This window comes from Giraffa tippelskirchi, chromosome 5 (assembly GCF_054371585.1).
Source record: "Giraffa tippelskirchi isolate mGirTip1 chromosome 5, T2T-mGirTip1v1.2.pri, whole genome shotgun sequence".
Lineage (NCBI taxonomy): Eukaryota > Metazoa > Chordata > Mammalia > Artiodactyla > Giraffidae > Giraffa > Giraffa tippelskirchi.
The window spans coordinates 187,865,933-187,877,431 of record NC_137279.1 but is presented as its reverse complement, the minus strand read 5'-3'; the positions used below and the strand labels follow the sequence as shown (position 1 = coordinate 187,877,431).

The 11,499-nt window shown below is 50.6% G+C and overlaps 1 protein-coding gene across 1 annotated transcript; it reads left to right on the top strand.

Moving 5' to 3' along the window:
* The first annotated feature begins 7,185 nt into the window (after positions 1 to 7,185).
* On the top strand, positions 7,186 to 11,233 carry ARL4C (ARF like GTPase 4C). The gene has a single exon (XM_081486192.1). The coding sequence runs from the start codon at positions 7,748 to 7,750 to the stop codon at positions 8,324 to 8,326; it is 579 nt and encodes a 192-aa protein (XP_081342318.1). The 5' UTR covers positions 7,186 to 7,747; the 3' UTR covers positions 8,327 to 11,233.
* Positions 11,234 to 11,499: the final 266 nt, after the last annotated feature.

Genomic DNA, 11,499 nt, shown 5'->3' with positions numbered 1-11,499 from the left:
AGAGTTACAGACGTAGAAAACAAACTTATGGTTGCCGAAGGGGAAAGTAGGAGGGTGGGGATATATTAAGATGCATGCTCAGTCATGTCCCACTCTTTGCGACCCACTGGACTGTAGCCCTCCAGGCTTCTCAGGCCATGGGATTCTCCAGGCAAGAGTATTGGAGTGGGTTGCCATTTACTCCTCCAGAGGATCTTCCCGACCTAGGGTTTTAACCCAAGTCTCCTGTGTCTCCTACATTGGCAGGTAGATTCTTTACCACTGAGCCATCTGGGAAGCCCTAAATTAAGAGTAGATCCGTTTTATTTCCAGGCGTCTGACCTCTTGCATGAAACAAAAGTCTGCAAGCATCACAGACTCATATTTAACTCCACCAAAATCTACTGCCCTTCCCTCAAAACTCCCCTGGGAACCAGTGTATCTTAGTCCCTTCCATGTGTCCCCTGATGCAGGCACTCCTCCAAAGATGAGCCTTTCTGGGTCCAATCCACCCCACGACTCTGAGGCTGGTGATCCCTTAGCGGGGATCTCTGCTAAGGAAGCACTCCCACCAAAGAACTTCCATCCTGGACCACGTGGCTTTGGCTGCTTCAAGCCTTGTTCTTTCTCTGCCCAACTGGCCTCCTTTATTTTCAACTTCTTGTCCCCTCTCCCTTTATGGCTGCCTGCCCTCTGAATGAAATGCAAAAGTTGATTTCTTCCAATCTCTTATCTCAGCTGGGTTTCCTGCATGCTGATCTCATCTCTCTTCCATTAATTTGTGATTCTTTGAACAGCTTTCCTGGTGACATCCCTGCAGACTCTGCCAGGCTCCTGGTCCCCAGTCTTGGTCAATAATAACCCCTCCTAGACTGCCCTGGAGACAAGACCCGAATGTGCATCTGAGAATCGACACCTCCAAGATCTGAGCCCCAGAGAGAAGCTCTTTCTCAGTCTAACACATGGGGCTCTAAGAGATCTAGTCCCACAGCCCCAGAGAACCGGTTCAAGTATCCATTCATTCATTCAACACACACGGATGGAACATTTATTAGGCAAGAGGCAAATCGGCCTCTGGAGGCGTTCATCTCTTATACAAGAAGCTCAGTAGAGGGCACTCCTGTATTATGATAGTTAAGCATAGGAGGCCATGAACCTGAACCCAGGGATCCAATCAGAAAAGGCAAATAATCACACACACTCTAAGCTTGTGGACATACACACCCTGTTCTGATATTTATCCTTGTGAAAGTGTGGAAGTGTGAATCACTCAGTCATATCCGACTCTTTGCAATACCATGGACTGTAGATCGTCAGGCTCCTCTGTCCAAGGAATTCTCCAGGCAAGAGTACTGGAGTGGATTGCCATTCACTTCTCCAGGGGATCTTCCTGACCCAGGGATCCAACTCGGGACTCCTGCATTGCAGGCGGATTCTTTTACCACCTGAGCCACAGTAGCCACACTCAACTGTGGATGGGATGCTCACCTTTGCATCTTATGTCATGAACTTTCCTAAGCCAAAAATAATAACGATGAAATATATTGCTCTCTTCACTGGATACACTCAAAAATTGTTTTAATTGGTGGCACACTTGATTTCTAAGCCCCTGAAGGAAAAAAACAGAGAATAGTTTATAATTTCAGAATCACTGTGAAGTGATTACATTCTGTTTACTGGAACTGAGTCCTTTTCTGGATGTAGAAGCATTCTGATGCAGATGAAAAGGAAAAGGAAATGTTGCTGCTGCTGGATGTGAAACTCATCTCAGGCAAGATCACAAGTGCACGTCATTCTTTGAGAAACGTCTTACTGTGATTAATTAAAATGAAGAAAGTAGCACACTGCAGCCAGTATTTTGGCAACCACTGAGATTCAAACAGCTATGCCTGTTATAAAACTGGTTTTCTTTCTTTCTTCTTTTTCTTGCAGGTACCACAGGTAAACTTTTTAGAGCTTACTTACTGTGCCAGCGCGTGCGTGCTTAGTCACTAAGTCGTGTCCGACTCTTTTGCAACCCCATGGACTATAGCCTGCCAGGCTCCTCTGTCCATGGAATGTTCCCAGGCAAAAATACTGGAGTGGTTGCCATTTCCTTTGGACTTCCCTGGTGACTCAGATAGTAAAGAATCTGTCTGTGATGTGGGAGACCCAGGTTCAGTCCCTGGGTTGGGAAGATCCCCTGGAGAAGGGAATGGCTTTCCATTTCAGGATTCTTGCCTGGAGAATTCCATGGACAGGGAAGCCTGGAGGGCTGTAGTCCTTGGGGTCACAAACAGTCGGACCAACACTACTACTTAATGCTTAACGCTACTACAGGTTTAGCCTCTGGGCCCCATCCATCGGCATAACACTACTACTAAGCGACTAACACTACTACTACTACCATTTTCTTCTCCAGGAGATCTTCCTGATCCAGGAATTGAACATAGGTCTCCTGCATTGCAGGTGGACTCTTTACCACCGAGTCACAAGGGAAACCCACATGGTGTGCCAAGTACCATGCCAAACACTTGACATGTATTATTTCATTTCACCTTTACAACCACCACATGTGTTAGGTAGATTTTAGAGATGGGGAGCTCAAAAAATGGTAACCTACGTGTTACCATGTGGCTGGAACATGGTGGGACATGTATAGCACCCACTCAATCTGTCCACACAGCCCAGACCATAGTCATGTCACTATGTTCAAAGTGGGCCTTGCATTTCTGACATTGTGGTAAACATTACTTTCCATCTCATAATTCCAAGGTTTTTCCACTGAAATTTGTATCAGAAGGAAAGTTGACTCAACTAAATGGCATTTTTATGTGTTAGAAGTTAAATTATCCACCATAAATTCAACTTATCACCTGGTGAGTAAAATTAGACTGTAGTACGGTTGCTATTCAATTACGGTGAGTTGTTGTTGTTTAATAGCCCTGTTCTGGAAGGCTCTATTAATGTCTATTAATCTACTTTTTCTACTGGACAACAGACAGCCCTTTATTACTAAACCCCACAATGGGGGGTGCAAAGTGTGGGGGCTGCAGTCAAAACCACACTAGCTGTAATTAGCACAAAACCAAGAAAACACATTGGATGTTTTACTCAAATACTGCCCTCCTACTATCCTTAAAATAAATGCTAGACATGACAGGGAGAGATGCAAATAAGAGAAAGGAGTCTACAGTAAGATCATTTGTGAGAGCCAGGTAGAGAGGGTTCCAGTCTGATCTGTCTTTATCCAGAGGCCCAGGTCCCAGGCTACTAATCTAAGTCTGGTCTTGGGCTGGCACCCAGCCTAGGCCCTGTCTGTAGCATAGAGGAAGGAGAGAAGACAGTCTCTTGAGAAGGTGGCTATCTAGGAATCAGGCTTTAAAGAGAACCAGGAAAATCACTCGGAAAACAAAATCCTGTCTTCCCAGGGTTCCCAATAACTGAAATGAAATCATTATAAATCACACTGACATCTGTTATTTTTGCTTACTCACTCCTATTAGCCCTTTGGGGAGCAGATAGAAGCCTGATTCTTCTTTGGGAACCACTCCTCCACAGGTTTAGCCTCTGGGCCCCATCCATCAGCATGCTCCATCCTCTGGACAGTAGTACCTGATACAGGCTGGGCCAGACAGGCCAGAGAGATATGTCCTCCAGGCTTTAGTCTCAGTTGCTGGGAAAGAGACCCATCTTTTTCTTTCTAGGATCTACACCAAGGATGTGAGCCCAGACCTGCCAGTAGGAGAAACAGATCAATGCAGAGGAAAATAGGAGACAGAGAGACTGACCTAAGGACTTCTTCTGAGATCCATGGCTTCTCCACATGCCTGAACAGAATCGTAATCACGAACTTTTCCATTATATCAATGAATTTGTTGTTGTTCAGTTGCTCAGTCGTGTCCAACTCTTTGAGATCTCATGGACTGCAGCACACCAGGCTTCCCTGTCCTTCACCATCTGCCGGAGTTTACTCAAACTAATGTCCACTGAATCAGTGATGCTATCCAACCATCTCATCCTCTGTGGTCCCTTTTCCTCCTGCCCTCAATCTTTTTGCAGCATCAGGGTGTTTTCCAATGAGTCAGCTCTTTGCATCAGGTGGACAAAGATTGGAGCTTCAGCTTCAGCATCAGTCCTTCCAATGAATATTCAGGGTTGATTTCTTTTCAGATTGACTGGTTTGATCTCCTTGCAGTCCAAGGGACTCTCAAGAGTCTTCTCCAGCACCACAGTTTGAAAGCATAAAATTCTTTGGTGCTCAGCCTTCTTTATGGTCCAACTCTCACATCCATCCGTGACTACTAGAAAAACCATAGCTTTGACTAGACGGACCTTTGTGGGCAAAGCAATATCTCTGCTTTTTAATGCACCATCTAGATTTGCCATAGATTTTCTTTCAAGGAGCAAGAGTCTTTTAATTTCATGGCTGCAGTGATTTTGGAGCCCAAGAAAATAAAATCTGCCACTGTTTTCACTGTTTCCCCATCACTTGCCATGAAGTGGTGGGACCAGGTGCCATGATCTTCATTTTTTGAATGTTGAGTTTTAAGCCAGATTTTTCACTCTCCTCTCTCACTTTCATCAAGAGACTTCGTTCCTCTTCGCTTTCTGCCATAAGGGTGGTGCCATCTGCATATCTGAGGTTATTGATATTTCTCCCGGCAATCTTGATTCCAGCTTGTGATTCATCCAGCCTGGCATTCCACATGATGTACTCTGCATATAAGTTAAATAAGCAGGGTGACAATATACAACCTTCACGTAGTCCTTTCCCAATTTTGAACCAGTGTGTTGTTCCACGTCTCATTCTAACTGTTGCTTCTTGTCCTGCATACAGGTTTCTGAGGAGACAGGTAAGGTAGTCTGGTATTCGTACCCCTTTAAGAGTTTTCCACAGTTTGTTGTGATCCACACAGTCAAAGGCTTTGTAGTCAATGAAGCAGAAGTATATGTTTTTCTGGAATTCTCTTGCTTTTGCTACGATCCAATGGATGTTGGCAATTTGACTGGAATTTCTGTCTTTCACAACTGAATTCAGGTTGCTTACAACTTCTTTCCCCAATAACTTAGTGTGTGGGTAAGGGGGAGTGGGAGAGAGCAGCAAGCCCTCAGCTCCTGGCATGAATACCACTGGGTGGGGAGAAGGCCATCTGCAGGCAGGTTCCACCCTGGCCAAGTCAAGTGCCCAAGCCTTGGTTTCCTCATCCGGTAGGTTGGACAGAATGATCCACTAGGACTTTTCCAGCTCTGGACCCAGTCTGAGTGGTTGCTGCCACCAGGGGAGGCCCCAAAGGAGGATGGTTGGTCCTGCCATCGACACAAAGTCTTCTCGCATGGTTCAGTACAAACAAAATTACCTATTTTATCACAGCTTGTGAAAGGAAGGTGGTAAAGGAAAGCATTTCTATAATAATTTGGTTTTCACCCATCAATGGTTATCAGGCTCATTTCCATCCCCCTTTTTTCCAGTGGTCATGTATGGATGTGAGAGTTGGACAGTGAAGAAAGCTGAGCGCTGAAGAATTGATGCTTTTAAACTGTGGTGTTGGAGAAGACTCTTGAGAGTCCCTTGGACTGCAAGGAGATCCAATCAATCCATCCTAAAAGAGATCAATCCTGGGTGTTCATTGGAAGGTCTCATGTTGAAGCTGAAACTCCAATACTTTGGCCACCTCATGCGAAGGGTTGACTCATTGGAAAAGACCCTAATGCTGGGTAGGATTGGGGGCGGGAGGAGAAGGGGATGACAGAGGATGAGATGGTTGGATGGCATCACCGACTCGATGGACATGGGTTTGGGTAGACCCCGGGAGTTGGTGATGGACAGAGAGGCCTGGCGTGCTGCAATTTATGGGGTCGCAAAGAGTCGGACACGACTGAGCGACTGAACTGAACTGACTGAGACCCCATTTCCCTCTTCCTGTCTCATAAGCTGCAGTTGGAAAGAAGCCCCTATCCATACTGCCTTTGCTTCTCCTCCTCCAGAGCCCCAGGTGCGTATGTTCGCTCAGTTTCCTCTGCACCCTAAGAGGATGAGCCTTGGTTATGTGCTTACAAACTAGAATGAGAGCACTGAATTGGAGTGATGGGAGAAGCCAGCCAGGGGCTGGGCACTGGTGATTGTGACCTATGGTGCAACCTACTCTGAGCTGCTGACACATTTTTGTTTCAGGCCCAAATGCACCTGGAGCACCAGTTGCAGGAGGAGTGGTTCATCTGTGGGCAGGTGGTTCTCAGTTCTAAGTACCATGAGTGGTAGAGGGTGCTCTCCTGAGATGCTAACACTTGACCTGGGATGTCCGCCCAGACGCTGGAAACAAAAATAAGGTAGCAAAGGAGCTGTCTGGGGCTGGTGAGTCGTCGGAGCTATCTGGGGACAGACAAGTCTCCTTCAATGAAGCCAGGCCTCCGGGGCGATCTGGGCACAGGTCTGGGCCCTAGAGCAGCGGTGATCCCGTGGAGCGCCCCCGCCGGAGCTCTGGCAGGGAAGCGAGCCAGGGTACCAGGGAGGGTCAGGGTCCTGGGCACCGCAAAGACCACGTGCCCGGGCTGGCTCCCTGCGGCCCACGCCCTCCTTTTCCCTCTCCTGGGTGGAGGGGTGGGGGGGTGGTGCTCAGCCATAGCCCCCTCTCCCCAGAGGGGGCACTCCTACCCCACTCCCACTTTGGATGGTCCCCAGTCCCTCGGGCAGAGCTGCCCCGGCCCGGCCCGCCTTGCCCTGGACTCTGGACCCCCAGCCCTCGCTCCCCGAGGCTGGCAGCGCCTTCCGCGCTGCAGTCCCGCCGGGCAGTCGGTCCGGCCTGGAGTGGCGGGGCGGAGAGTTCCGGGAGCTATTTTTACAAGATGCGTCAGAGAGCCAAGGCGGGAAGAGCCGACAGCTCTGGGGCCCATTATCTGGGTGCGGCGCGGGAGGAGACTCCCAGGGCGATTTCGAAAGCTCCGGAAAGCGCGAAAGCGGCCCGCGGGGCTGGGAGGTCCACGCCCGACCAGGGGCGGGGCGCGGGGGGCGGGGTCGTGGGGCGGGGTCGTCTATACGGGGCGGGGCCAGGGCCCCACGAAGGGGCGGGTCCATAGGGACGGGGCCGTCCGGGGCGGGGCGAGGGGCAGACCGTCGGTACGAGGCGGGACGAGGCACCACGAAGGGGCGGGACCATAGGGCCAGGGCCGTCGGGGGCGGGGAGATGGGCGGGGCCTCCGAGGGGCGGAGTCGGGCGCCCTCCAGCCGCTGCAGGCTGGCGGCGGCGGCGGCGGCGGCGCGGGGACTGCGGGGACAGCCAGGCGGTCGCGCCGGCAGCGAAGCTCGGGGAAGCCCACGCCCCGCCTGCGCCTCCAAGGTGCGCCCTGGGAGTGGGATTGGCCCCGCGGCGACGCCGCCCAGGCAGAGGCGAGCGCTGGGCGCTCGGAGCGCGGAACCGGCAGCCGCGGAGAGCCCGGGCAGCGGCTGGAGCGCGGGGGCGCGGCCCGAGGAAGCCGCAGAGAGCCGGGGCCGGCGGGGGAGGGCGCCGGGCTCGAGCAGCCCGCGGCGCCGCAGCGGAGGAGGCTTCGCGGGAGACAAAGCCCTTCGAGAGAGACGCGATGCCAGGCCGGCGCGGGCGCGGGGACCGCGGCGTCTGAGCGCGCCGAGCCGTGCGCCCCGGGGACTCCGAGCCCGGGCCGGTGCCGGCGGCTGAGGGCGGCAGACGGGGCCCGGGTTCACCCGCCCGCGTCGGGCCAGTAACTGCTCGGGAGGGCGGGGGGCGGCGCCCTCCCGCCGCAGCCGCAGTGGCCGGCGCTGCAGCGAGGAGCCATGGGCAACATCTCCTCCAACATCTCGGCCTTCCAGTCGCTGCACATCGTCATGCTGGGCTTGGACTCGGCCGGCAAGACCACGGTGCTATACCGGCTCAAGTTCAACGAGTTCGTGAACACCGTGCCCACCATCGGCTTCAACACGGAGAAGATCAAGCTGAGCAACGGCACGGCCAAGGGCATCAGCTGCCACTTCTGGGACGTGGGCGGCCAGGAGAAGCTTCGGCCGCTGTGGAAGTCCTACAGCCGCTGCACGGACGGCATCATCTACGTGGTGGACTCGGTGGACGTGGACCGGCTGGAGGAGGCCAAGACGGAGCTGCACAAGGTGACCAAGTTCGCCGAGAACCAGGGCACGCCGCTGCTGGTCATCGCCAACAAGCAGGACCTGCCCAAGTCGCTGCCCGTGGCGGAGATCGAGAAGCAGCTGGCGCTGCACGAGCTCATCCCGGCCACCACCTACCACGTCCAGCCGGCGTGCGCCATCATCGGCGAGGGCCTCACCGAGGGCATGGACAAGCTCTACGAGATGATCCTGAAACGCAGGAAGTCCCTCAAGCAGAAGAAGAAGCGGTAATGCGCCGGGCGGCGGCGTTCCGGAGCTAGGCGCGGGGAGCGAGCGAGTCCGGAATGAATGAATGAAAGGCTGGGTGGCCCGCGCGCCCGCGAACAAAGACAGCGAACCAAAGCGACGCTTCGAAAATTTAAAGCGGAGTCTCTGCACCCACATGCAGGACTGGTGACTTAACCTGGGTATGTAGGCAAGGTGGCCAGCCTGCGCTCGACCTGCTCCCCACCCCCAGCTCAGGGGTCCTTTTGTCTGAACGCCGGAGCTACTCAGGGGGTGGGGGACCCGGCTGGGGAGTGGACGTGCGGCTCCCACCCTCCGCCCTGCTAGCCCAGGTTGGAAGGCTCAGATATCAGAGACAAAAGCGATTTCCTTCTACCCCAGCAGGGCCAGAAGTTGAGGCTTCCCCGCCCTCACTGGGAATCGCACCTGTGAGCTACCTGAGGTATGCGGTTCCCAGAACCCCAGGAGTTCTCATCTGAGAGCACGGTGGCAGTGGGAGGTGCTGGGGGGACAGCCTCTCCTTGGGCTGTGAAAGCTGGATAATTTTATGTCACAGGGCAGGCCCCTGTGAAAATCCATTTGCCCTGCTCTGGGCCCAAAGGAGGTGGTGGTTTGGGCCATCAGAGGACTACGTGGAACAGTACCGCAGCCGGAAGGCGCGGGGCGCTACGCTGGCCTGGGTTGGGGGATGGCCGCGAAGAACACCCCTTTCCTGGTGCTTTGTGGTAGCTTCAGAAGACCAGTTTTGTTGAGAACTGCTTTTCAGCCTGGAATCAGACATCTTCCAGATGGTTTGGACCCTGTCCATGTGTAGGTCATTATCACACAAAGAGACCAATAAAAAAAAAAAAATAAAAACAAGAAACTGTTGGAGGTGGTGGCAAATGATGCATTTACTCTTTGCAGAATAGTTAAAGGTGTTTAAAGGGTAAGGCTCCTGACGTCAGTGCTGGATAGGGTGTGTGTAGATACAGTGCTGTGTAATCAGCATACATTTCTAGATCCATATGTGTGGAATCTTCAATTTTTTTTTTAGCCTGCTGATTGGTTTGTGTGAGCACACCAGCTGCAGATGTGTGCTGAATGACAAGCGGGTTTTGGCAAGGGATGTCTCTTGTAATCCTAACCGCTTGATGATGGGTTATGGTTTTCAGACATTTTTTTTTTTCTCCTTAAAAAAAATCTGCTACGAATGAATACTCCCCATAGAAATACTCAATTTAGGAAAAAAAGACTTTGCCCTTTTAGATCCCTTTACGCTGCAAGTGGCGACATGTTCAAATTTCTAATTTGGTTTGTTGTGGCCTATCTGGTTTAAATATTTTCATTGCAAATGTCTCGTTAGAGTATTTGATGTTACGCACCAACAGACAAAAGCCCACCTTGTTGCAAAAGCCCACCTCATTGCATGGATTTCAAGGAGAGGGAAAAGCACAAGGAGGTCCTTCCTGATTCCTGCTTGTGAAAACTGGTTGCAGAGCAAAGGCAGACACGGTGAGCGCTTGGGATGAAAGAAAACGTGTGACGTAATGGTCACCTGTCCTCAGGCTCCTCACAGTTTACTTGAAAGAGGCTTTGGAAATAAAGTGAAAGAAGAAGAAATACCTATTTTTAATAATGTAATTTAAAAAATCCTTTATAATCAGGACTGAGTCTTGGTTTGCAGAAGCTGTCATTCATCCCCAAACACAGTATCAAAAGGGAAACTTACTGTGCGATTTTGATTTCTTCTTTGAATCCATGTTTACAGGTAGAATTATGTCCCCCCCACCCCTTGAACAATGATAAATTTCTTGTGTGAAGGAGGCCTTTAGAAATTGGGCATGGTCATGCGTGAGCATGTGAGTTAGTCAAATTATAAATCCATGCCTATAAATAAATCCCTGCACTCAAAGTGAATTTAAGAACCAGAGGTAGTGGTCCTGGCTTCCTGCTTGATCCAGTTCCCCTATGAAATATTTTAAAAGAGGAAAGCTAGCAGTCCATCTTCCTTTTCTCTTTTGTCGGTGTATTTGGTACCCCTCCAACGCTGGTCTTTTTGTAGAAGCTCAGTAGAGAAAACATAGCTGAGCAGTGTTGAAAAGCCTGCAAGGTTTCAGTTTACATATCGACAGCATAGTCACTGATTTCTAAATGGGCTGGTCCCATCATCTGAAGATCCTGTATAGAATTATTAAAAGAAAAAAAAATCCATCTTTCTTTATTTTCTTCACATGCAACAATTTCTTAAGCACTTTGACATTTTGGTAGTTCCACACTATTGAGAGAATAATATATTTATTTTGTGACATTGCAGATGCCAAATACTGTAACCTTCTCGTGCTGACAATATTTTGGTTCAAGATCACTGTTCAGATCCTGTCATGCTTTACCAATGATGCGAAATGACTTTTTTTTGCATTATCAATACTTAAGGGTGCGGTCAACTGTTAGTAATTGTGCAGTAAAGCTCTGTGGTGTATCAACCAATAGTTAAGAGTCTCAGTTGACTATCTGTAGTGTTTGCCCTAATAATAGCCCATTTCGTCTCTGACCAACGCAGAGAGGAAGCACAGGCTAAATTACCTTGGAGTGGTCACCTGGGAGATCCCTCCAGCATAGCTGTCAGTGATTTGTTATGCCTCCTGCTCTTTCGAGAATGAATGGGGTCCACATAGAGGAACTTGGCCTCCCCACAGGAGCTTTTCAAGTGTTTTCTGATAGACACAGGGAGGCCAGCTTTGTTTCACAACAGTTCTCTTCACAGATTCTCTGTCATGGTGTTGGGACTATGTCTCCTGGTTTGTTTCCATTTCTACTGCTGTAATTCTTTGTCCTGGTCATCCCCCTCTTTGGGTTCCCGTTTCCTTTTATATGCGTATACGATGCTGTGAACAGAAATAAATTATTTATACAATCAAATGTTTGGGGAAATCGTCTGTGGATGGTTTTTCAAGTTGCCTCTGTTTCTTTCTAGGCCTGAGTGGAGGGATGGTCACAGGATGGTCTCTGCTGTCTAACGGGGTCCAGGGCTGAATGAATCATCTCTGCCTTTTTGGTTTAAATGTCTAGCTCTGCCCTGGGTAGAGGATTTAGAGGCTTAGGTGCAGGAGTCTGTGTGCCTGTCCCTCTTACGACGCCTGTCAGTGGTCCTCACACATCCTTTTCGGAAAATGACCTCAACACCCAGCCAGCCCCAG

What these genes read in the sequence shown, in the direction of transcription:
- ARL4C (XM_081486192.1), top strand. Translation starts at nt 7,748, where the DNA reads ATGGGCAACATCTCCTCCAACATCTCGGCCTTCCAGTCGCTGCACATC.